General features: G+C 35.2%; 1 protein-coding gene across 2 annotated transcripts in view; it reads right to left on the reverse strand.

Annotated features, from left to right (window-relative positions):
- LOC128997778 (cytokine receptor-like) overlaps window positions 1-19,192 on the reverse strand; it is a 58,844-nt gene extending 39,652 nt beyond the window's left edge. For both annotated transcript variants that reach the window (XM_054423463.1, XM_054423462.1), the window contains exons 1-4: window positions 18,942-19,192; window positions 4,811-4,951; window positions 2,843-3,121; window positions 77-215 (exon numbers count right to left, since the gene is read on the reverse strand). In XM_054423463.1, coding sequence (XP_054279438.1) covers window positions 77-215; window positions 2,843-3,121; window positions 4,811-4,925 — 533 coding nt within the window. In that variant the 5' untranslated portion in view covers window positions 4,926-4,951; window positions 18,942-19,192. The remainder of the gene's footprint in view (window positions 1-76; window positions 216-2,842; window positions 3,122-4,810; window positions 4,952-18,941) is intronic.
- Window positions 19,193-27,936: the final 8,744 nt, after the last annotated feature.

Genomic DNA, 27,936 nt, shown 5'->3' on the forward strand with positions numbered 1-27,936 from the left:
AGATCCAAATAAGCGTGTATTAAGTATGAAGGTTGCTGCTGGGTATATTATATCTAAAATTATTTAGTAGACTTACCTCCCCCCTGCTCTACCTGGAAGTTGGTATACCAGTGTGTACTTGGTCTTGACAAAGTTGTTAGGCGTGACCCACGTACAATTCAAGTTATCCCAGTTATGGGATACACATGAGAAGTTCTTTACAAATTCTGGTTCAACTGTAATAAAAATTAATTGTAGTACTTGATGTGCGAGTTTTTTTTAATAGGCTCATCAAAATTAAAATTGTGATTTTTTGGCATATATAGTATTAGCAGATTTGGAATGCCGATGGAGGCCAGGTCAAGTCCCGTCGCACGCACGCACCCCCACACTCATGGGCGCAAGGTACAGGGTAAGTTGCTCGGCCGATGAGTAGCTGGGGTGGCCCAACCTTTAAATCCCCCCGCCTCACCGAATACTCCACTTACAAGCAGAAATGTAGTAAATAATCATTATTTGAGAAAATACTTGATACTGTATTGTTAAACCGCAGGGGGCTCACGCTTGCGTGGGTTCGTGGCCTGGGCGACCACGCGGACCCTAGCTCTCCCAGAGGGGAGGTAACTGCCCGGTGTCAGACCCGGCACTTCAGGTAGACCACAGTTATGGACGACTGGTAAGCGCCAGCCCCTTAGGGGGAGCCTCCAGTGACATTCCCTCCATTCAGGGTGGGGGGGGTGTTTAGCTCTCAGTGACGCCGTTAATTCCGCCTCTCCTCAACTACCTGTAACTGTGGTTGTGACTGAGTCCTACCTGTTGTGTTCGACTGACATTTTGTGAGGCATATCCTCGACTTTGGAAGTAGCCTCGTCCTGGGAGGTGAAATACCTAGCCCCCAGAGGGGAGGTAAATGCTCCGTGTTGGTATCGGCATTTCAAGTTGGCCACAGACATGGTCGACTGGGCATCGGGTCCCAGTGACATTCCTTTATCCAGGATGGAGGGGTGTTTAGCTCTAGGAGAGATGGAAGTACATCATAATCTCTAACCTACCTGTGTCTGTGGTACTTTGGGCTTCGGCCTGCTTGTGGTGTGCGACCAGCATTCAGTGGGCAAATCCTCGACTTTGGAAGTAACCTTTCCTGGAGGTGAAAACGGGCAAGTACCCGCAGCTCACGGGGACACTCAAGGGCAACGTAACTTTCCGCAGTGTGAGGGCAACGGTTTGTAGGTACTTATGCAAACCTATCCCTGTCTCTGAGCACGGACGGTATGGTTATCTTGAGTGTGGGGGGTTCTTCCCGGAACCTCAATTGAGTCAAGGGTGTCGCCACCTCTGGTGGATAGGTTCATCCGGGTGGGTCCCACTTCTATACCTGCCTCCTTTTGGGAAACCCTGATGGCCTGGCAGTGATGTTGGGTCTGACGGGCAAACGAAGTAGATCGGGTGCTGGGTCCGAGCCCGCCAGGGGTATCTGGGGATCTATCGCTCTGGATATCTCTGGTTCCCAGCAATGGGTCAGGCCTCGATCGGGCAGCGGTGTAAATGGGAGGTTGGGGTTCCCCCCGTCAGCGTGCTGATGGTCCCCTTCCTCCTGGCTATTGATGGCGGGTTCTGCCTGTCAGGGATGAGATAGGTCCCGAGTGTTGCTTGCACTAAATGCGTCGGGGCGCTCTACTATGGACCTCTAGGTTCCGACCTAGTGGAACCCAGGTGGAGTGACGCTTAAACAAGCAGCCGGAATCCCTGGTTAGGATTGAGGGGCAACCCTCTTTCCGAAGGGTCTGCTTCGGCAGCCGGCGAGCCTGATGACCTTAAGTCATCCGCCCATGATGTGCTAAAGGTTGATGCGTAAGCTTCGGCCTACATCATGGGGCCCGGGTATGTCCTGTAGGATAGGTACCGGGTAAGTAGTCAGGGGGCTTCGGCTCTCATGACAACAAATAATAATAATAATAATAATAAAATACTGTATTGTTAGTTATCATAATACAAACAATTGTGTGTTTGTCCTATGTTAATCGACCGACTTTAAGTATTGTAACAAATTATTTATTATTAATTTATTTAATTAAAATTACAAATAAACATATTTTTATTTTGATTGGTTGAGTAAATAGAACATTTAACGGACGGTAATACGGCCGGTCCTAATCTCCTGCACCTGTGTGTGCCTCCATCGGCATTCCAAATTAGCTAATACTATAGATATAAAATTATTTATGGCAAAAGTAATCGTGGCAGTTAGTCAAATTTATTGAATTTCACCTTCAACTGAGCAAAGTGCCTTTACCAGTATTATTAAAAACAATTTATGAAAATTGCTTATTTTTATTTAAAAAATGGGAACAACTAACTTTGGATTGAAGAATGACAATCAAACTTTTGTCTATTATTATCAAAACGATGTATATAAATTGCTCTATGAGTAGTACAAGTTCTTATTCAGTATTTTTTAAACTACATGAGTGAAAGCATTCCACTTTTGAAGTTTTCATCGAGAATAAAAGATTGACGATAAGCTATCAATTTAATTGAGCACTGAAACCATCACTGGTAGCAAGAGAGGCCTAAATGACATAGCTACAACAGTTGATTCTCTGATCAAACCTAATCCCATTTAACTATCGTCTAATTAAGTATTGTCGTACCAATTGGATATAAGTATGGTGTCAATTTAGTTTACAGTGATTTTAGACATTTATATCTGTGTTCCGTAGAACTATCTTTTTTACAAAAAGATGCACCAAAACCAACCTGACCAAGTTACTTGAACAATTGCTCCTTTTAGCTAAACATTTAAACTTTTGTTACTCTATTCTGTCAATCTAATCAGCTAAAAAACATTTTATACAATACTTACATCCGACCGCTACGCTATTAAGGCATACTGGCGACTCTTCTGTTCCATTGATGAGTTTACAATAGTACATGTCCTTCATCGGAACTGGTTTTTCGATGTATAAGCGAGCAGTCGACTCGTTGACAATAGAAATGAACTCTGGCATAACTTTATACGACGTGTGATAGAAGACGAGACTACTTGAGTTGAAGCCCTGAGCCACCACGCTGGGACTGAGCTCACAGAATATCTCCAGAGGTTGTCCATACTTCAGTATTATATCTCCCGCTGGTAGAGTTACTGTAACATCAACACGTTTATGTTTCAACATACCAAGGGTATAGATCCTTACAGTTAGGGTAATGTGTAGGAGGAATGGGGGAAAGGCTCCCAACAGCTCTGAGTCACACTATTATGTGCTGGGTGGTATTAAACTAATAAAACAGTGGTGGGGAAAGGGTTCTTGTCCGTATTCCGCTTCCCACTCTAATTGATACAATGCATACAATTTACTCAAATATATATGCAATTTTGTATTTAGTACAAACAATTTTTATTAGTATGGCCTCTTTTAAACAATTTTGTTCAAAAAATATTTTCTTTAAATTTTAAACAACAATAAACAAAAAAATTTCCAATCACCAACATAAAGTTGTACAATAGAATTGTCCAGACTGATAAATTGCCTTCAAGTAGACTAAGTAATTAAAGCCATCCAAATACAAATTCATAATAGGTTATATACCTTTTTCATAATCGGTCTTAGCATATAGTATTCCATAAGGTAGCTAGTTTCGGGTCAAATGACCCATTATCAAATCCAACATCTAATTGAAGAAGGTTTAATACAGGTTAAATCCAGTTTTAAATCATCCAAACCTTCTTCAATTTGATAAATGGTCATTTGACCCAAAACTAGAAATTCTCGGAATATTACATAGATCTGAAGACAGTACGTAGCCTCCTATTACATATATTTAATCCAATAGCCTTGGTGTTAAAAATGTTTAACTAAGCATAGATGTTTCACCAACATTAAGTTGTAAAATGCAAACATTTCAATAGATGAATAACTTCTAAGTAGCATACAAATCGACCTTGAGTTGGGAGTAATAGCCAGTAATATCAAAGCTGCACTCACTTGTCCAATAAAAAATTTTATGACAGCCACCTAATGACTCATTGGCAATAATCAAAAGATAAGATCTTGTTTTCCACTGTACGTGTTGTTGCACGATTCCATTAATTTTGTTAACTAAGATTAAGTGCTTTGTTTACATGAGTATTATTATTATTTTACTTTATCAAATCAGTAAATAGAATTCTGGGTGATTTTACACTTACAATAAATCCTCAAAGGTGAAAACCTAGTGTTAAATGTACCTAAATGTGAGAATTCTAAAAAATAAATGAGGAAAATGACCAAACTATAACAGGGGTAAAATATTATAAGTAGAAATTATACAAATAAATGTAGGCAGATTATTGATTAGGATCAAAAAACAATTCTAGCAATCAAAACTTCAAGTGTCAGCAGTATCAGCATAAACAGATTTTCATGACTCAACTTTACATTAGTTTAGGCCTAAACTAGGCAAAAATAGTAAGTGATAGGAACATTACAAGTGACAAATCTACTAAAACAATTTGGCTTTACCTAAATAGAAAAAGTCTACATGGACATGGGTTGGAAAGTTTCAATTACAGAAAATAACATAGAACTTTAGGATAGTTGAAAACTATAACCGGGCGCCTACTCGTGATTTAAAAAAACCATCCTTCAAGAAAATTATCTAAACTGTACAAATACTTAGGTTCATGTCCACATTAAAAGAGACTAGATCAATACTCATAGAAGTTCACTTCTTTATCGATGGTTATTATTTAAATGTCAGAGGGGTTGGGGTCAATCTTTTAGAAAGTTGCCAAAACATGATCCATGTAGACCTTACTTGTAGGCTACTGTAGCAGAGGTGTCCATGAACTTACCCCCAGGCGTGGTGATACCAGGACTACAACGGTACCTGTCATCCGTCTCGGCCTCGGCCACAACAACTACAAACAACACCACAACCCACGTCCTGCTGCATAGCAACCTTTCCATCTCTGGGTTAACTTCTAATCAACATCCTGAAACAGAAACATTTTACTTATTATACCCAGCAAAATTTATAATCCGACTCTCATAAACCAAAGGGTGTTGTTTTTTGAACCTTTAATCACACCCAGAAACTGTTGCACCTAATGCGATCATTAATAACAAACAAAAACATTCGAGTGAGTTTAGCCTATGTATTCAATTTATAAACTCAATATTAAACCCAACACATAAAAAATTGTTTGCGAGTCAGGTAGTAAATTAAGAACAGAAAATACATAAGAGGGAGGAGTTTATACATTCAATTTATAAACTCAATATTAACCCTCCAATTGGCAGCACGACTACAATAGTTTCTGTAGTGGCAGCGACTATAATAATAGTTGCGTTTTGCAAGGTTTATTGGTTAAAAACAATTGTAGAATGGAATAATTTTTATACTGTTAGAAAGATAATGTTCTAAACTTGCACTTTGTTACAAAAAACAAATTAATTTCATAAAGGGATGACTCTAATTTGAGCATTAAAGTGAACAAAGTCAGTTGCACCATGTACGCCTACACATCAAAAAACTGCCAAACACGTGTGTTTCAAAAAATCATAACAAGGGGTATTTTTTGTCTACAAAGAAACAGGTTGTATCACTGCAATAAGGAATAAATTTCCAATATTATGGAGCAAATATCATTTCGATATAATTACATATGATCTCACAACAAAAAACAAATCAATCATTTTTTACAAGTTCATGAAGTGGCAGAGCAACTATAATAGTCTCGCTGTCGTAAAACACATTTTATTCACTGAAATATATAATTATCCATATGATAATGTATCTCATTATAAATTTCATAAAATTCTTTGCATTGTGGTATTTAATTGTTTTAGATTGCACCACTGGTGCTGAAGTTATCAGCTGTTACTTTTCATTAATATTTGTCTGAATAAATAACCTCAATCTTTGTTGACCAACAACTAACAAGTCGAGTTTTGATGTGATTTTACTTTAGGTAGGTATTAGTGTACATTGTGATTATAAGTTGTAAGTTTGTAAATGTTTAGTTTGGATATTATTTATTGTACCTTGACTGAAATGTGACATTACTTATAGAAACTTGTGACAATATTTTTAGCCGGTTTTTGAGCACTTTGTTGACTGTTTACCAACAATGAATATCGCGGGTGTGACTGTGACTTTATCACTTTGAATCACATTTAGTTGTAAATTTGTAAATATTTAGTTTGTAAACAGTTTCTTGAGCATAGACTTAATAAATTTGAGGTTTGGGATATTACATTTAGCCCTCTTTTGAAACATTTCGTCATAGTGAAGAAACAACTTGATCGCCACATGAAAAAGGCACAGCAGCATTTTATACAAAATACTATAAAATGTGTATTTATTTATGTTTGCCTTTATAACTTTAAGATTTATAAAAGTATAAAGATTTATAGAAATGATCATTATCCATGAACAATTCTTAGTACTAGTGATCGTCAAAACCAGAAATTTCGAATCTCAAAACCGAAACCGAAACCTTAAAAAATCAAATCCCGAATCTCGATCTCAAAACCTAAACGCGAAACTTTTTTACTTAGCTGGTTACAAAAGTCAAGGGTTACAAAAAATACACATAATCATAACATGTTAAGTATGCAATCAAAACTGAAAGAGATTGACTCCTGACCATGAGAATGACTGATAATCTTAAAACCCAATACAACATAATTTTTCATAAACAACCAACAAAAAAATAAATTAAACTTCTAACACCAACATAAACATGAATATTAGATTAATTAGAACATTTAGTGGTAAATATTTCTTTGTGTTTAGTAAATATTGATGTGAAACTGAATTGTACCAGTTATAGTATTTAAGATACCTTTTGAAGTTCAGAATAAAATTTACTTGTTTCATTACTGTTAATGGTGATGTTTGCTCTATTGCTACCAGCTTGTTTGGAAACAGTGTTAAAAACAATAACGATGGCACAAAAAAATGTCAGCAGTTTCAAAAATAAAACTGCCAATATCTTCAATTTTGAAACTTTTGAATCTCGAAACTTGGTGATCGAATCTCGAAACAGAAACTTTTCCTAAGTTTTGATGGTTTTGAGATTTGAGATTCCGTTTTGACACATCACTACATAGTACAGTAGAATTTGCCATTTTTTTGTTTTGAGGCCATAACTTAATAAAACAAAATGGAAGGTTAATTGAAATATTTTAACATTTCCATGTAGGGAAATAAATTACAAAAATTTTGTATAGTCCTATATTGAATTTCATTTAAAAAATCTTCACTTCATGCAGCAAAGTTTTACTTTCAAAATTCAAAAACCATTCATTATATCTTTTCTGCCTAATGCCAATACATACTGTTCTAAATATTTATTTTGTTGCCATTTTCAAAATTTTTCGATTTTCATTATGAACAATTCAAGTAGGCTACCTATACGGTTTAATAGCTTTGCTCTGTTGGTTTAGTGTATATGAATTTACCAAAATATGACTGCAAAATCGTCAAAAATGCCTTGCCATTACAGAGTTCGCCCATTGCCAGTTAAAGGGTTAAACCCAACGAAAAAAAAAGTTTGCGACTCAGGTACGGGAGGAAGGTATTTTAGAAACTCAAATTTGCAGTAAAATTAATTATATTCTAGCTAATGGAATCAGTAAATTAGTCCTCAGTTTTCACAGATGTTTTAGGCCCTCTTATATGAATGAGGAATAGCGGCACCTGTGTATTCTCAGAATAACACAAATACTATTTCAATTAGGTAGATATTCATTTTGGCCTATGCTCACAGTACAGACCACATTTTCAATAACACATATAGCATAAGAAATAAACATAGATACTCAACATACCCCATTATTACGTGAGCCTAGCAAAGTTAAATATCTAATCTAGTGATGAGGTTGGCTTGGCTTTCAGTTAATTTATTAAGAGTTTTAAGATCCTTTCTTTATATGCCTTTCAAAAGTATGAGGTCAAAGTCAAACTCAAGAGGTACAAGCCTAATAAAAGTATGAATCAATATTAAAGACCCAAAAAAATTTGTATTACCGGTATCTAGAAAATACGACCAAAACTGTCCAATATATAATCATACAGTTCCCAAATAACATTTAAATCCTGAAACTGTTTATGGAGGTTTATATTATTCCTAGAATGGGTTCCATCCGATTGACTTCTATACCGAAACAGAGTGAGTGTTATAAAACTGACAGTCTTTGATAAGTTGTTGATCTCTGATAGTGACTTAAACTGTGAATGACGAGTATCGGTCAGACGAGGCCCTGTTTCCTTGTATTGTTGTTTATTATGATAGCCCATATCCTGCTTCTCATGAGCTTAGCCATCATTGATTGTATTATCAATCAGACCCCGTCTAAGGGTAAAAATAAAAAGAATCAAGTTAACAACTCATCTACACCTATTAAGTTGAGATTTAAAATTGATGGTTTATTTTCTTTTACTTGTTTATGTTGTGTCCTAACTGAGACATATTTTATCCGCTCACTATGCTTATTTTTCCACTCTGTTTTAAGTTATAGCCTTACTCAGGGGAAATAGTTGCCATGTATAAATTTCAATGAGATTTCCTTCTACAAAATAGCCTAACACCTGTTCTGATAGGAAAGCCTTAAGGATTGTCACAAAATCTCCTGTTAATGAGCAATGTAGGTCACTTTATTTTTATTAAAACTTAAAACAAAACCATGATTTTAACTGTAATAAATGCACGATAACTCAAGCAAAATGATCAGATTTTAATGAAATTTGGTAAATACATGTAAACCTAAATTTATTCTAACGAGTTCACGGACCAGCATGGTCGGACTATGAGTCCGTAAATTTAAAATTCCAATGTTATTCTTATGGATGGTAAATAAACTGTTGTAGTTTAGGCTACTTGTTTATGGATATGTTTTAATCAAATTTGAGAAATTTTGTTTATTTCATATTAGGCTATACACTTCAATAAAAAACACCTTAAAGCCTTCCCTGTAGTAGCCAAACCTAAGTACCAGTACGGTACTAATTAAAATTAATGTTATTTAAAAAGGCAATAAATCTGAACATTTTAAGGGAATATTTTAGTAGAAATCCAGCCAGGTAAATGGAAATTTGCTTAGTCTGCAGGTTAGCTGACGGCAGGGGTATTTTAATATTTTGATTTTTAACCCTCCAAGTGTCCATAGTTTAGGCCTTAATGTCCACCTATTTTTGGCGCATTTGCAAGGTTTTATTAAAACGGATCTGAGAAGCTTAAAACAATGTTAATTCTAATGTTCTATATACCATTTTGTTTGGAAAATCATGGGCTTCAATATCATACATAAAACATAAGGAATATTTGTTTCAAAAAATTTTTTTAGGTAAAAAAAAAATAAGTTTGCGCTCAATGAAATTGTATAAATTATAGGCCTATAAATATTTGAAAATAGCCACTTTGTTCTAAATTTTATGAGGATTATAAATATATAATAATATAAGGAAGTAGATTTGCAAATAAATAAGTTATGGGCAAAAAACAGATTTCAGTACATAGCGTTTAGCTAAGAATGCATAGCCTAACCATAGCTAGGAATCAGGCTGATAATTTACATCAATATCACCACCTACTTCTTCAGGATCATCAACCAGCCCTTCAAAACCACTTAAATCTTCTTATAATGCACCATGTATATCACTACTTTTGATTTTTAACACTAAAACAAAGATAAACGTAATAAAACACATCAGTCATCGGTCCGAGGGTAACCTAGCTGTTTACAAATACACGCACGTCAGCTGTCTGCTACAATTACGATCGGCTCAGAGAACATACAGCGCTGAGACAGACCTCTGGAGAAAGCTTAGAATATTACGGAAAGAACGATACCTAACTCGATCCAGTTCAATCCGATTCAGTCAGTCATAGAGCCTTCGCCGTAAACGATGTCTGCGTGTCGAAAAATCAACAAGTAACACTACACAAAGTGTGCTGCTTGTCGAATTTTCGTCAAGTAACACTGGGAGGGTTAATTGTGATTTTCCTATGAAATAACGGAAAATTCTGATTTTCGCAATATAGCATAAAACGCTTTTGATTAAAATTTAGCAAGTTGATGGTCCTTTTAGCTTAAACAAAATTGTAGAACTCTCATTGCAGTAAAAATGATTATTTTAACGTTTTTGCATCTTTTGTGATTTTTCCTATAAAATGTCATAGTTACTCTATAGCCGTCACTGACAGCTATGGTTACTCCCATCGCTTACCCACTGTAAAGGTTGTTGACAAGTTAATTAGTGAAAGGATGTGTCAGATAGCTGATGGGCCTACTGTTTATGTATGTTGCATGGAAAGAAAGTCAAAAACTTACCACTACACTAAAAATGGATTCATTCTTACAAAAAAGGAAACTGTGTTACAATGTGATATAGTTGGTTTAAAAGTGCAAGCACCAAACGTCAACTACATTTTGAGCTTCATATTTATTAACTTATTGCCTTACAAAGAATAGGAATTAAATACCTATGACTCACCCCAGATTAAAAATTCTTGAATGATTTTAACCTGTGCTACAGTATTGGGCATTAAAACCTTTTAGTGTTTGATTTAATGTTAGAGTATAGCTTCTTATATTATTAAACCCTATTAGTCCAGTCAAATGGTAGTTGAACGTTACAAAAAATAACTGTTACGAGTTTTTTTCTTAACTTTATGTTTTTTGGGGCGCTGAATCCGAATCTGAAGAGATCCAACAAAAATTCCTTGTGCGTTTTGAGCTAGACGCAAAAAATATGAAAATTTTCGCACTTTTTTCAGTTTCTTGCTTATAACTCGGAAACTATACATTCTACTAAATTTTACCAAATGTGAAAATGAAAGATCATGAAATTTCCTACAAAATACATATGTATCATTCTTTATCAAACGCAAAATTAGCCCGCTAGAGTGCACTCAAAAAATAGAAAAATATCACATTTTTGTAAAAAATACGTTTATTGCCAGATTTTCACATTTATTATTGAAAGTACGCGTTTATTGAAGGTGGAATATGTAAGTAAATTAAGTTTAAATACTTTACATGTAAGCCCCAATTAGTGTACAATTAAAAAATATCGAAATTTATTTCAGAACAAATAGAAGCAAAGACAATAATTGGGACCCGCTCCATAAAGACAAAAATTTTACATTGTTGTAAACAACTTTTTTGCCATATTTTCACATGAATTATTAAAAGTACAGCGTTTCCACTCATCTTCCCTTCTATAACTTATTTCACTATCTATTTAACTTAATTCTAGCTTAAAAAAATCACTCTCAAATAATTACTTTCACCAAAAACACCTAAAATTTATCATGAACGAAAGGACAAATATTCTGTTAAAGATAACTTGCCATAGTTAGACATTTATTTTTACAACTATACAGTAGCCTACGGTTGATTAACCTCTACGTTGAATAAGAAAGCATTATCGTACACAGTTTTATCATAAACAGCTAATTATAACATATTCTCTTTTTATTTTTTTACAAACATTGACGTGATATAAAACGCCAATTTCACTTGTGAGACGCCTTCACAGTCCGTCATCCCGATAAACTATGGTATGGCACCTTTACATACAAAACAATAGAGCAATTCCTCATGAGAAGTACTAAAATTGAGGGTAGATTTAGAATGTATAATATTTCTGATAGCATATCCTTTAGATGATTACAAATGCACACATCCATAATTCACATTACCAAAGAGATGGAAAGGTTTTGTGGTGTTCACTTCGAAATCTCTGAGCAGCATGTAGACAGTGTAGACAGCAGAGAATACCGAGTTCAGAGGAACGACACAGAATTCATCAAAATCTTGAAATCGGAATTCTCATGTTGAATTATATTTATAATACTTAAATGTTCATTAATATGTGTCTCACATCACGTAACATTCCTTTTACATTATGAAACAATTACCCCAAAATGCGTATAACATATATACTAGCTGTTACCCACGAGCTTTACCCCGTTTTACATCATAAGTATTAATAAAACTATTGATTGGTTACTTTAGGCTAAAATAAACAAAAGAGAATACAGTAATACAAACAAACAATCACACCTAATTTTAATAACGTAAACAATTGAAGAATAACAAACAAATAAGTAATTAAGGGATCGAAGACAAGGAAGCTCTCGTCATATTATTAAAGTAACTTCCTAATATCCCTTCCCTTGCCCGTCAGGGCTTGGGGATGCTTAAAGTGTAACAATCAGTGTTTAAAACAAAACTCAAGCAGCAGTTTTGCTTGACAACAACAAAACAACAAAACTCCGACAGTTTTTTTTATATTGAAATCGTTCATTTATACAGTGAGCTATTTTCTTATTTGTTATTTTTTCTCGATTCAATTCAATAATTTTGTATTCCAAACTGCATCATTTCTGTCTTTGTACTGTTTTGTTTTAAATACTAAATTCAGCATAACCAGTGAACAACTAAATCAGTGTCTTTAATTTCAATTGTCCACCGATAATTTTAAACTCAATAAAATAATTTCATTAATAAATACCCAGCTATCAGCGCACCAACCACAAGATATAGCAAGATATTACTGAACCGTATTGTAGAGAAGAACACCAAGCAACGGTCTTCCACTGCAGTGGAAAAGGTCACTGAAAAAAAATATTGTCTTTGCTCTTATTTGTTCTGAAATAAATTAGATATTTTTTTAATTGTACACTAATTGGGGCTTACATGTAAAGTATTTAAACTTAATTTACTTACATAGTCCACCTTCAATAAACGCGTACTTCCAATAATGTGAAAATCTGGCAATAAACGTGTTTTTTTACAAAAATGTGATATTTTTCTCTTTTTTGAGCGCACTCTAATGGCCTAATTTTGCGTTTGATAAAGAATAATACATATGTATTTTGTAGGAAATTTCATGATCTTTCATTTTCACATTTGGTAAAATTTAGTAGAATGTATAGTTTCCAAGTTATAAGCAAAAAACTGAAAAAAAGTGCGAAAATTTTCATATTTTTTGCGTCTAGCTCAAAACGCACAAGGAATTTTTGTTGGATCTGTTCAGATTCGGATTCAGCGCCCCAAAAAACATAAAGTTAAGGAAAAAACTCGTAACAGTTATTTTTTGTAACGTAAGGTAGATTTCCACGACGAATTGACTGGACTATATTGTTTGGGAGTAAAAATACTGTTTCCAGACATTAGCTCAGCTTTTTTTAGCGAATTTCCCTATAGGGAAGTAGCTATTACCGTAGGTGGCACGGTAAGACCTAGCCCCGGGACCGATTTACTTTTTCATTTTGATGTCCCCAGAGGCCAAAAACACCATTCGTTCAAATTTTTATATATGTATATATATATATATAGACATATATATATATATATATATATATATATATATACGTCCGTGAACACGATAACTTGAGTAATTTTTGTCCGATTTTGATGAAATTTGGTTTAAAGGTGTAAAGCAGGATAAACTTGAATGAGTTCGCGAACCAGCACGATCGGACAATGGGAACGGGGCTTTACGGGGGGTTTTATGGGGTAAAAATTGGTTTTTCTCACTTTTGACCCTCAAAATACAAAATTTCCCGATTTCTCTTTAGACCTTTTTAAAGAGCTTAAAAAACAAATAATTTAGTATATAAAAGTATTTTTGTTCGATTATTAGTAGGTAACGGAGAAAATTTAAAAAACTGTAAATTAAAAATTCCCATGTTATTCTTATGGAGAATATTGCCAAATGTTGTAATTTGCTTGTTTATGGATATATTTTGATCAAACTTGGCAAATTTATTTATTTTGTACTAAGCTATCAATATTTTACTCAAAAACACACTTTATTAGTTTCCTTGTAGCAGCAAACCTAGGTACTCGTTAAACCTAATGCTATTAAAATATATTTAACTGAAAATCAATTCAGACAAATGGAAATTCGCTTAGTCGGCAGGTTTGCTGCGGCGGGGGTATTTTTAATTGTTGACAATGTTAAATTATTTAGGCTAAGTAGAGTGTTCAGCTTCTTTAATGGGGTTCACTACAGGTTTTTAAAGAATAATTTTGAACTTTAACTTATGTTAGCCTAAGTCAATTGAAACTCAGATTAGCCTAGGCCCTGCCTAGAAATGATTTTGTGGATCCCACTAACCACCAGACTATAGAATGATGTACGGTATTGGATTAAATTGTATTAAGTATCTATAACATGCATGCTAAAAAGGCAGTTTAAGTATTTCTACTGACTTGGATTATTGTTATGTGACTAGGCCTATTTAAATGTCGGACGTGCCCAGGGACGATTGATCTAGGTTAAACTTTTCATTTTTGCAGGGAGACAAAAACACCTAGGGTCAAGAGCTAGACATGATTGTGACAGGGGGCATAAAGTTGTTAATTTTAGTTCAGGATTCAGCTGCTAAGTTAGGTCTGTCGTAAACATCCACGGTAGCTATCATCTGGATGATTTAAGTTATATCGTCAGTAAATTGTATGCGTAAGTTTAACCCTTCGATGGTGTAGTTGATTTTAAAACACGCTTGGTGACACACGGAGTCTTTGGGCGTTGAAAAAGTAAGTTAGACAATGCTTTACATATTAATTTAGGCTAAAAAATATTTAAAACATGTAAAATCAATCAAATTGTAACCTACGTGGAATCAATTAAAACGCTTGGAACTTTACATTTATAAAATATTGCAAACAAAAACCACACGATCAGTGACACACAGAGTTTTTTCCTGGTGTTGAAACGCTGGACAAAAAAATTATCATAGGCTACACAACTACCTATATTAACCAGCAACCTAACTAACTCATATTATAGACTACATAGTACAGGGTGATTACTGGGAAACACATGTTTTTGACTTGCGTAGGCCTAGTATACAAGGAATATCGTTCTGCGACGGCCGGAAGTTGTTGCACTGTTGAGGGGGAAGTGTGCAGTTTCAATTGTTGCCGAGATATGAAACCTTGAGCATCGTACGTTTGTCATGCGACAATATTACGCAAATGGAGAGTCAGTCACTCAGACTCAGAGAGACTTTTGTACACATTTCAACATTGCATGGCATGATGCTATCCCTTATCGTAACACGATAATATGTTAGATACATAATGTTCACAACTATCTTTGCTTAAGAAGAAACCTCCTGGACCGGCAAGGACAGTTAGTAACCCTGAGACAGTTGAAAGAGTGCGCCTTGCAACAGTTCAGACTCCTAGCCTCTCAATTTGGAAGCGGGCATCTGCTCTCGGAGTTCGCCCATCCACTGTGAGAAAAAATTTGGTCAAAGATCTTAAATTTCATCCTTTCAAGCTGGCAGTACGTCGTCAATTGAGTCAAGCAGATAAGAGGCAACGTGTAAATTTTTGTGACACATGAGTGAAATTTTATACGAAAAGGACAAAGCAGTTCCTTAGAGTGAAGAAGCGCATTTCCACTTGGATGGAGCAGTCAACAAATAGAATTTACGATTTTGGTGTGCAGAAAGTCCTCAAAACGTAGCTCAGAGACCTCTTCAAAGCTTGTGTGACTGTGTGATAATAGCGTATACCTATATTGGATTAGGAAATGAATCTATTCTAAACTACAGTAACCTAACATAGGCCTAACTACCGTAACCAAACTTCCTGTAGGCTTAGTTACCGTTTTAAAATTCCCTTTGATAACAGAAAAAGCATATGGGTAATAGGCTATCAAACCGAATTTTGAAATATTACAGTTCATACTTGGTTAGGTTAGTTTAGAACAGTTTCATTTCAATAGGTAGGCCTACCCTATTTTTTTTTTTTTTTTTTATACTGAACAATATTTAGCCTAAGTTATTATCCTCATCATAAGTTAGTTGTCAGCTGTATGTTTCATGTTGTTATCAATATATCGGGTAGAAAAATAAAATATCGATATTCAAAAAGAAATCATCAATAATAATGAATGTTCCCTTTAACAGGAAAGTAGGCTACCGAAATTTCATAGCCTATGTGCTAGTTTTCATCGTTCATTCATATTTTCTCTACATACTAATGAAAACCTTGCTTTGTTTAGCATCGTAATTAAGTTAGGTACCGGCTTTGACTATTAATACAACAACTAGACATTCCATCCCCATGTTAAAGTTGTTGCCGGGTTTTTAATAAAATTTGTCTTAGTTGATGTGGTCCGTACTGATTTCTGCCGGTTACACGATTTTTTTTACCAAGTGAAACTAATGGAATGACTTTATTAGGCCCAGCGCACACAGTGTGACTTTTTTACAACTACAGTTGCGTCTATTGTGTAATCAGTGGAGTGTCAATTTAGTGCAATTTACGTTATTTTAAGGCCTTAAATGCGCTTACTATGTCAGACTTAGACTAAGAAGACGTTATTAGCTATAATCAATACCGAAGACAGCAAAGGATACTGAGAGAGCATTGGGTTCACCCTTATTTGAGCAAGAATGTTAGTACTAGGCTGTGTGTAGCAGCTACAGCTAGTCAGATAGGAAATTATAAACACTAAAAACACTATACGGCCGTTAAAATACCACAAAAACACCCCGTAGTCTCGTGCAACTGAAGTTTACATCGCAACTGCAACGTCGGTCCCACGGTTGTATGTGACTGGTTTCAAACTTTTTTTGAAATCGCATACAACCAGTTGTGTCGTGTGCGCCTCCCCACTGCAATACACTGCCGAGGTCACAAAACAGTTGCACACGCAACTGGTTTGCAACGACAGTTGTAAAAAAGTCACACCGTGTGCGCTGGGCCTTATGAGCTATAGCAACTGTTGTGACCCAGCAGTCAGTAACAAAAAATAAGGTACAAAATAGAGTTTTAGACACTAGTGCAATCTGTGACTGGCTCACATTCTTTTTCAGTAAAAAATTTGCGACAGCTGATCCATATAGATGGGATGTCTTCTTCTGTATCCAATAGTCAATTATTTATACCGGTAATCAAATGCTTTTAAACAATCATAGGCCTACAGGAGGCTCAAGCCCCGAGTTACCTAAACTTAGTAACTTTAAGATTTTTCAATTCGTAAAAGCTAGCATTATAAATTATTAGTAAATTTACTACGTTAGGCGTGACTTGAATGTTTGACCTTAACAGTACCTACTTAAAAAATATCTACGAGACCCAAAAACAACACAGGGAAATGAACATGAATGAGTATCCCTAAACTGAACACTGAGCTAAGAAGGCTTGAATTTAAGAACACCATGATTTTGTGAACATGCGACGAAATAAGGACCGGTAAGCGAAGTAAAACTTAGTGTAGGCTAACTTATTAAGTACCTTCTTCTTCACCAAGACCAGCTATGCCGGATAGGTTGTTTCATTAGAATTAATGAAATTTAATAAAATAGGCTACTGACTGATACGCTTGTATCTTACTATTTACATATAGGCTATACACGTTACTTATGGCGGTGGATGTAGCCTCAATTTAGTTTCAGTTAATTTTTTTTTTTTTTTTTACTCATCCAGGCTATAACTTATAGAGTGGCCTTCCTACTAGCCATGCATTTAACAATTTATCAAACTTCCTTGTTTCAAGGTTTTAATTTCTTGGGGCAAATTGTTGTAAACCTTGAGCGCTATGGTCGGGAAAGCATTTTTAGGCCCAGCGCACACGGTGTGACTGTTTTACAACAACTGTTGCAAACCACTTGCGTCTGGAACCAGTTTGCAACTAAAAGAAAACTTCTGTCCGCACACGGTGTGACTGTTTTACAACTACAGTTGCGTCTATTGTGCATTCAGTGGAGTGCAAATTTAGTGCAGTTACGTTGTTTTAAGGCCTTAAGTGCGCTTAGTACGTCAGACTCAGACGAAGAAGGCGTTATTAGCTATTATCAGTACCGAAGACAGCGAAGGGTACTGAGAGAGCATTGGGTTCACCCTTATCTGAGCAAGAATGTTAGTACTAGCATAGATTAAACATACTCCCCAAGGGGAGTAGGTATGTTTAATCTATGGTAGGCCTACTAGGCTGTTTGTAGCAGCTAGAGCTATTCGGATAGGAAATTATAAATACTAAAAACACTATATGGCCGTCAAAATTCCACCAAATACCACCAAACACCACAAAAACACCCCGTGGTCTCGTGCAACTGAAGTCTGCAACGCAACTGCAACGTCGGGCCCACGGTTGCATGTGACTGGTTTCAAACTTTTTTTGAAATCGCATACAACCAGTAGCGTCGTGTGCGCCTCCCCATTGCAATACATTGCCGAGGTCTCCAAACAGTTGCACGCACAACTGGTTTGCAACGAAAGTTGTAAAACAGTCACACCATGTGCGCTGGGCCTTAGTTATGTTAAACTTATGCTGGCTATTAAGTTAATAGTTGAAAGAAGCTTATAAGGCTATCTGACTTAACTTAAGCTGAATTAACATAAAGTAAGAAATAATAATTAGGATAATATACTTAAGGGACTTTAATGACATTGTTAGCCCTCCTTGAAATATTAGTTAATTGAGGGTTTATTTTTAGCTTTAGATTTGTTGAGAACGCATAATGGAAAAAAATCAAATGCTGAGGAAGGGGGTTAAGAATATATTGAGCCTAAATGGGATTCTGATCCTAATCCACCTAGGCCAAATACAATGAGGAAATCAACTCCTCTGACAAGTTAGACAAAATAAGTTAGGCTAGGTTAATAGAACAAGCTTAACCTAATAAGCTCATAAACATTTTATTCGCTCACAAAACTAAATGACAAGTCACGGAGTTCTCATTCAATTATTTGTCGTGTTGCATCTACATTCAACATAGGCCTAATGAAATTCATCCCTTTCAGAAATCCTGCGTTCACGATCTTTGTTTTCACGGTGTAATATGTTTTACGGAGATTGCGCTCAGAACTACAGAAGAGATAGTTTTTATTCTAACATGTTGATAAAATACCCCCGGTCCCAAACAAATATAGGCTATATATTTACATTCGGTCTCTTGAATACCTAAATCTATTTCAGATAAATAACATGGCGTTCATACATACGTGCTTCTCCAAAGTTGCTGCAGAAAAAGCACTGAGTCCACAAGTATCACAAAAAGTTATATGTTATGGTTTTATTTCACTCACAGCACACTGCACTTATCCATAAGTAGTTAGGTTAACACAAGTCATTAATTTGTGTTTAAATATCGAATCAATCGCGCACTTAGTGCCAAACATTGTGCTACCAACCAACCTCCATTTTGTTCACTTGTCTTGTCACTTCACTAACTTAGTTACTTCTCTTCTGCTTCTCCTTCTCACTTCAATTCCAAGTTTTGACTTCTGATTCTGAGAGAGGCCTGGAGGGATGACGGTCACGGACTGTGTTAATCATGTGCTGCAGGCTGCCAACATGGCCAACGAAAAAATCTCACAGGGATGCTTAATATATGTATATTTTATTTAACTCAGATATATTCTAGTATAACTAACTTTTCTTTACACGATTTTGTTTTGCTCATAGTGGTTGGTGGCTACAGATATTACTAAATGATGAAAAGGAAGAGCACTTCGAAACATGTCTGAAACTTATTTTTCCCATGTTGATCGATATCAACAATGTGAACACATTTCATATTAATTAGTATTGTTATTTAATTGTTTTCTTATGTTGGGTTAGCTTAGGTAAGGTTATATTACTATTTGCCATTTTTAAAACTCTAGGTATGAAAGCATTACTGTATATCATCATAGGAGTAGTGAAAACAAAGTAATAACATAAAACTCCTAGATTGATAGGCCTAATACCGATTCGATATTTTTCGTAAATGGATTCGGATAACAAAGTTTCGTCATCGAAACCCTCAAGAAGCGCATCGGTCTTTTCGACCAAATTGACCAAATTAACATTTTCTTTGAGAAAAAAGTATAATTTATGAAAACTAATGAATACAAGTACATGATATGATAGTTATACTTATAGAAAAACAGCATCATTTTACATTAATTATGAAAATACTAAATATGTATTTTACAAGTTACACAGGGATCGTGAATGGATCTCACTTGATCATTTTCACTCTGTTCTCCAGCATTTTCAGCACAGGCCACACAAATGGCCAATGGGCTGTACTAATATGATATTATCTACAAAAGCACTTCTTGCAGCGAGCACACGAGGTCTGGGTTTTCCAAAATGTTAATTTGGAAAGTTTTCACAAAATTCCACAACGTCCTTCAACATTTTGGTGTTGTTAATGTTTTGGTCCTTCAACATTAAGGGACAGACATGTAGCATAGATGAAGTAATATAATGTACGTACATGTCTCTCATCTACCAGCTACTCGAGTACTCCTTTATATTCTGGTTGCCTTACCAGTCTGTGCAGAGACGATTTGTCAGGTTCTGGGATTTCGTGACTTATTTGAATTTCATGCAATCTCAGGTGAACATTCACTGTCACTTACCAGAACTTGAGACTTAATCAGAATAGAGATAAAAACCAAAATGTGTATTTTTATGTGTGACATGAATTTAAGCCTTTGAGCAAAGACCTACTAATTGTCCTTTACTTGAACAGTTTAATTGGCTCCGGCATTGACTATATAATACTACAGTAGTGTTATATAGTCAATGGCTCCGGCCTTGTACAGTGTGTGGATAGGCCGACTAGAGTTACACAGGACACTGCCACATACATTGATCACATATTTGTACATTATACATGACACTGCATACACTCACGAACACGCATTCAACATTCACACTGAAACCGGACTTCCTCAAACTTACCTTGACCACTCCCAACTCAACAAAAATCTCTCTCAGACCGACTGGGGACCTGTCCTAAACTGTCTATATGTAAATATTTGCTCTGAACTTTGTTACGAAAATCTTTAATTTGCCTTATAAAATTCAAAATTCACGGGACCCTGGTGGTTTTTGACTCCGACTACAGACTGGACTCTACTTTCACGCTGAGCGGTGGCTCGGCTCCGCTTCTGGACGAAGTCTCGGCTGATTTACTCAAACAAAACGCACTTATAATTTACATTCCGCTGCTATACCTAAATAATCAACCTCTACTGACTGATATATTTCGCTCCGGCTCAATTCAATACAGCACTTTATTTAAAACAGGTGATCCAAACAAAAGACAGAAACAACTTTCTTAAGCGTATTTTCCAAGGTTTTAGAGCGTATTGTCAAGGAACAGTTACGGTAGTGGAGTGCGTTTATAATAAAAATATATTATCTAACTCACAATTTGGGCTTAGAAAAGATACAAACATCTCAGATGCACTTTTTAAAGTATGCCAATAATCTATAAATAACTCAATGACAAATGACAATCGTTCTATCTTAATCTTTTTAGTAAAAAAAAAAAAAACATTTAACTCAATTGACAGTTCTCTCTTAATGTGACCAAGACTAAATTTCTTCCTATATCACTCAGTATCAGCACTGATCTGCCAAGACAATTTGAAGATTCATTGTTGCGGTGACCGTAACAGTCAATCTTGGAATTGTGAATACATTGAAAAGGTAGATTATTATAAATATTTAGGTGTTTATTTTGACTGCCTAATGAAGTGGACAGAGCATGTCGATTTTTTAATGAAAAAGATATGTAAATACATTTATGCTTTTAATCAACCATATTTAAGAATCGACACATCTAACGATACATTTATGCCTTTAATGTGTGTCATTTTAGACGAGGATGACGTGAAGCGAGCTCATTTCGCTTATGTGCAATCCTTGATTTCATTTGGAATTATTTGCTGAGAAGCATGCTATCACATCACCTGGGACCCTTGGATGTGTTTCAAAGATCAATTAATTTTGAAGAAAGCTTTTAGAAGAAAAAAAAATAGGCCTATTCCACTGACGCGCGATTCCATGAGAGTATTACCAGTCGGACATAATTAATCACACGTCACCACTACACAAGAAACTCACAATAAAATATCTGGAATATCTGTTCCTCAGCTACAAGTTCTAACCTCAAACTGTCTTAATATGTTGCTCAGATTCTGTATCGAAATTTCATTCAAAAATACCATATAATATTCAACACGCTTTTAGTTTACCCTCAATACAGAAATTCAACAGACATATCCTTGTTTTACTGCACACAATTACCAAAGAAGAGGCCGGTACATTGACCAGACCTAACCATACTTGACTTGACTCTGACTAAACCGTCCTTGACCCTTCGACCCCTCGCCCTCAGAATGTCTTCTGTCTTAGATTGCACTGGCTTTGCAATGCTGCTTGACGACGCTTTGGTTGTCGTCGCTAACATCCACTCATCCGCAGTAAAGAATGGTTACAATTATTAAGGATTTAAAAATCTTCCGAAATTCAGTTTGTGACCTTTAATCGGGAAACGGAGAACCGGCATCCTCTGGCCCTAATACGCATATAGAAGTTTGGTTAGGTTATCTTAAGTTAGTTTATATAAATATGGCCCCTGAATTTACGACAAGTGGCCGGGGTCCCTATACTCCTTTTAATCTTAGACTGATAACAACCAGGCCTACGCACAGGCACGCGCCAATGTAGGCCTATCCCATAAGTACGGCAAATTTCAACTTACAAACTTACTTCTCTGTCTTTTGGGATAAATAAACGTTTTCATTTAGTTTTTCATTTCATTCTAATGCACATGGTCTTCGGAGCCTCGAAAGCATAAGCATAAGACAAATGGCTGATAAAACCTTCCTCTAAAAACTACTCACCAAATCAACTTTTCCATCTTGCTTGAAAGGAAGTTTCCACGAGACATCAACGCATGTTTGAGCTAGACCACGCAGGGACAAAACTACCTGCGGTCCAGCCCCATTCCTCGATGCATGAGCTCCAGGAACGAGATCTTCACGGACACCGTGGGGGTGGTTTGAGCCTTGCACACTGGAGTTCCGAGTTCTCGAATGAGATTAAATTTCAATCCTAAGAATTTCAACGATTCCAATAACGTTCGTCTTTCATGTTTTACACTTAACATACTTTTAGACCATACCTACACAAGATTCATCTCGTGATAAACATATTTTATCAATAAACTTAAACTTAAATTAAATTAAACTTAAAGTTAAACTTGATTACATACGACACTTAAGGTAAGTTGATTTTCATTAGCAACCTTTGGAATTTTATATTTACAATCAATTTATCAAAGGTTTAATCACGAAATGTAAAAGGTATATGTTTCTAACTGAATGAATTTCTTTGTTGTCACACGTTCCTGGAATAACACGTGCCTGATAAAAAATGGAAACAGTCAGGCACATGTGCCTGAATAAAAGAGCAGCGAAGTTATGAGATATGTCTCAGACGGCCAGACTCATATCCGGGAACAATTTGCTGGGTCTTGTATAACGGCAATGGACCTATAACATAGACCCAACAACAAACAAACTCATTTTAAATTTTGATTTCTACATCCAGAATCTGTAGAAATGTTTATGGTAGAAAACGAATCTAATTATTTATGTTTTTAAAATCACGAAATACACAGTGTCCCAAAAAATACGAATCAAATTGACAGCTTGATATACTTCTTACCAAAGGTCGTAGAAAAGTCAAATATGGCTAATTTTAAAGCTGGAATCTATTCCTTTTGTTTAGTGGTGCCGTTTAATAGTAATCAATAATCAGCTGTTCTATTGTTGTTAGCACGTTTGACTTTTTGAATCATACAGTTGATATGGAGGTGTAGTTGAAAGCACGGTGTATTGAATGGTTTAGAGAGAGCACATCTTTTTAGTGTGATTTTTACTTTCTCTCCCTATACCATAGTATGGAGAAAGTAATGTTTTCTTCAAAATTTTCGAGTTTGAGTTTTGAGTAGTTGATATATCCGTTTTGGGCCCACCTGAGCCCGAAAATAAGGTTTTCGAAGTGACGTCTGTGTGTGTGGATATTTACAGAGCTACAGACCACACATGTAGTCCGATTTTGACGAAATTTGGTATGTAGTTACTAATACATGGTATCTCCCGGGAGGCGTTTTTTTTTCATTTTTCGGAATGTTCATTTTAATGGTGATTTTTCCTATAAAAACATGAAATAACGGGAAAATTGGATATTCTCGAAAATGGACCGAACGATTTAGATAACGGAAACATGTAAAGGTTAAAGGATGAAACCATCGGATGAAAAACTTGGGCAATAAAAGAAAAAAATCATATAAAGATAATTTTTTATCATTATTAGGAAAGTGTTTATGCCAGTTTACTTTTGGTCCATTCTTTTTGGGACATACTTTAGAATAATTTAATGTAATAATGCATTTCTTAATAGAATGTTAAATGTATATACATTATATGTAAATTAAACGTCATTAAATCTTCAATTGGTGGTTTAACATTCTATCAGAAATGCCATACTTGCATTTTACACAGAATGATGAGAAAAGACTGTATCTATATTTTTATGTGATTTTTCATTTTGCTGTACATATAAAAAAACATAAATACCCATGAAAAACATATACATGATAAAACTTGCATACAGGTACATACAGAGTGAGTTTTAAATGAGTTCCCCCCCTACTTTTTTCTACATTTCTTAAGATATCAACTCCGGACCACGTCAGATCATTGTAGAGTAGTAAGTACTTCATTTTGACTGGGTATAAATTTTTGGCCGCCATCTTGGATCCGCCATATTGGATCCGCCATATTGGATACAAAGTTTTTTTTCAAATGTAAAGGTAGGGTTGTGACCCATCATTTTAAACTAGATTTTTATGCTGAATACGATGCTGCAATTCGTTTTTTAAAATATTGATCCATTCTAAAGTTATGAGAACTTTTTATAACATTATTTTTAGCCCATTTTAACATTGTGCATTTAGAAACTAAGAACATAATCGCAAAATTGTGCTAGATAAAGATAAGTATACACCACATAATATACATAAATCTTTATCTACAATTTTACTCTTTACTCTACAATGATCTGACGTGGTCCGGAGTTGATATCTTAAGAAATGTAGAAAAAAGTAGGGGGGGAACTCATTTAAAACTCACCCTGTATAAATGAACTCAGTTGGGAATTAGTCAACTAAAGCAATTCTAGTCAAGTGTCAGATTAGGATTAGGATGGCCGGTGTCACTGATAGGAATCGATCGTCACTGACACATATTTTGTATAGTGTCATTTAGTAAAATAGCATATAACACTGTAGACATACACGGCCAGTGCTAGAACTGATTACCGTCCGCAAACGGACAGTACCTTTTGAGCCAATACAATTTAACTTGATGTACAAGAACGGATCTTTGACATGAAGGCAGGGACACAATATTGCATATCCTGGTAATGAATTAAGGATAGATAGATAGCTGAGTGGTTATAGTGGTCGCCTTTTTAAACAGCTGTTTCTTAAAACAGCTGTTTATAGTCTGCAACAAGATGCAATAGCTTATTCCCCATATGGGAAATTCGCTAAAAGGTATCTCACCTTATTATAAACGCATTCTCCGCTCATAATTGGGTAAAATTATGCTCAGTACCACAAAGAAATATAGAATGGGGTGAGTGAAGCTACACAAAACGCTTTGTTTCTAACTAGGATAAGCTTAGGAACATTAATTTAAAGCCCATTGATCAAGCTGGGTCTAATAAAAAAAAAAATAAAAAAAAAATAAAATAAAAAAAAAAAAAAAACTGTAGGTACTGGTTTTACTAAGAATTTGAGGCGGTGCCCTATTGATAACTAGTGAACACTATTATGAGATGGACGGCTACGGGTTATACTACAACCAAGAGCATTGTAGTATATCCAGTAGATATGAGAGCCAATGAAACCATTCAGCCTCTAAAAAATCGTATTCCTCATTATGGTTACTGGGTAAAATATACATGACATTTCTAATTTCAAATTTTTATTTTAGATATTGGCAGGGCCAGTTTTTTTTCCTTTCAACGTACCTTTTGAGATATTGAAACTGATCAATGTAAGTCATATGTAAGAAAACAACCAAACTTGGTATAAGTATAGTAATAGTATAAAATGTGCATTAACAGTGAGTCATATCAACATTAACTATCTCATTTTAGCAAAGGTATTGCAAAGTTCCATGTTTTTTGCTTGTAAAAGTGCAAAAGATCATCTAGGGTTTATTATAAAAAGAGAACAAGTATATTTGTAAAAAAAAAAATTATTAAATTTGACTTCTTTAATCTATTGAAAAGACATTTAACCATAAACAGGGGGTTTATCTTCGTCATTAATCTCCGTTTGCAAAAGTTAACTCATAAGAACAGTTACAAAAAATAGAAAAAATTCTGATTACATAATAACAATGTCCTATATAAAATATAAACCGACATTAGTAGCTTTTAAAATTACAGTATATTTAAATAATGGATCTAGCATTAACCAAAATTAACGACAAAACAAGCTCATTTTTTGGCATCCCTATTTTCTTTATTTAATTGCAAATCACCTGATATGCATTGTTCCATAGTTAATTGAGCTCTAGTTATTGGAAATATATTCTGATTAAGCCTCAACATGGTGTTTTAGCAAGCTTAGAGAGTATGGATTGTATGTTAAAGTAAATCATTGACTTTATGGCAAGACAGGTTTGAAATTGAGCTTCTAGGTGTGATTCCAATACCTAAATAATCAAATATTCAAAGATTGTCTAAAATTTAAGGAAACCGCCTCTGTAGAAAATCAATCAAACCTACATACTACGGTATATTTGAGTTTGGGAAAACACCACGTTGAGTCTTATTTACCATAAATTTTTAATAAAACTAAAGCTCATAGATATCTATGCAACATTGTATATTAGCTGATCGGGAATGGATAAAAACAGAACATATGAGCTGGTTTTGGGTCCAAAAGTGTCTCACGGTAGTTGTAATTATTTGGGTTGTGTTACACAAAAACACCCTGTATCACAGAGCATAGAATAAAAACTTTAATAAAAATATGAGTATAATTCCAACTAACTCCTTACTGAAAGTTACTTATATACATTACAATCGTATCAAAATGCGATATTTACTGCATCATCTAATTTCGAAGGACATAAAAACATACAGGCTACAAAAGAATCATACGTAGCTGTACTACCGCAAGCTGTAGCAATTGTTATAGAGAACATAATAAGCGTGTGCTAATTGAACTGTCAACAATCTTAAAGTAAGAAACCCCTGGCATACTGGTGATAACAAGAAGATAGCATCGTTGTACTGACGTTTAAAGCGTCTGCTTATCACATTTATTCCTAGTTTACATCCAATACAACCAGTAGCTCATGATTGGTAAACATTTACATTTCTAGAAGACGTATACAATATTTGAATAACTTCTATATAGCCAATAGACGTGATTCATAATAGGTAGTTGAGGATAATAAAACATAAATAAGCGCACCCTCAGCGCCCTCAAAGAAGTCCCCAATCTTCAAAGTTACGTAGTCTAACTTAACGTAAAATATTTACTTTCAATGAATGAGAATATCAACATAAAAGGTTATGTGTAATAATTTAACCTAAAAGAAATATAAAAAAATGTTTTACTAACCTTTATATACAGACTTGATACATTGTAGTCGAGGACGATATAAAATTTGAAATAAGTTCACCCTCAGCGCTTTTGAAAATACCTCAATCGATGAATATATTTACCAAAAAATATCTACTATCAATGTATGAGACTGCCAAAAGAAAAGGTCAAAGGACTTGTTAATTTTTATAAACGTAAAGTAAAACGTGTAGTTGACAGTGCACGGTATCGTAGCTTTCTGCTAACATGTCCGAATCTAGGGGAGGTTGTCAGTGGGTGGTCTGTGGATAGTGGGTAGTGGGTAGTGGGGTAGTGGGTAGTGGGGTAGTGGGTAGTGGGTAGTGGGTAGTGGGTAGTGGGTAGAACACAATCACTCCCTTACTGACAATGCGCTGGAGCCAACACCCTCTCGTATATAATACTGTAGTATGTTTTAGGAAATCTATTTAATCCATTTCTGTTTGAATAATAAAATACGGACGTATTTGTTTAATGGATAATGTAACCGGTAAAAGTGCTCT

This window comes from Macrosteles quadrilineatus, unplaced genomic scaffold, assembly GCF_028750875.1.
Source record: "Macrosteles quadrilineatus isolate MER2022 unplaced genomic scaffold, UCM_ALF_1.0 Scaffold_7__1_contigs__length_78375512, whole genome shotgun sequence".
NCBI lineage: Eukaryota > Metazoa > Arthropoda > Insecta > Hemiptera > Cicadellidae > Macrosteles > Macrosteles quadrilineatus.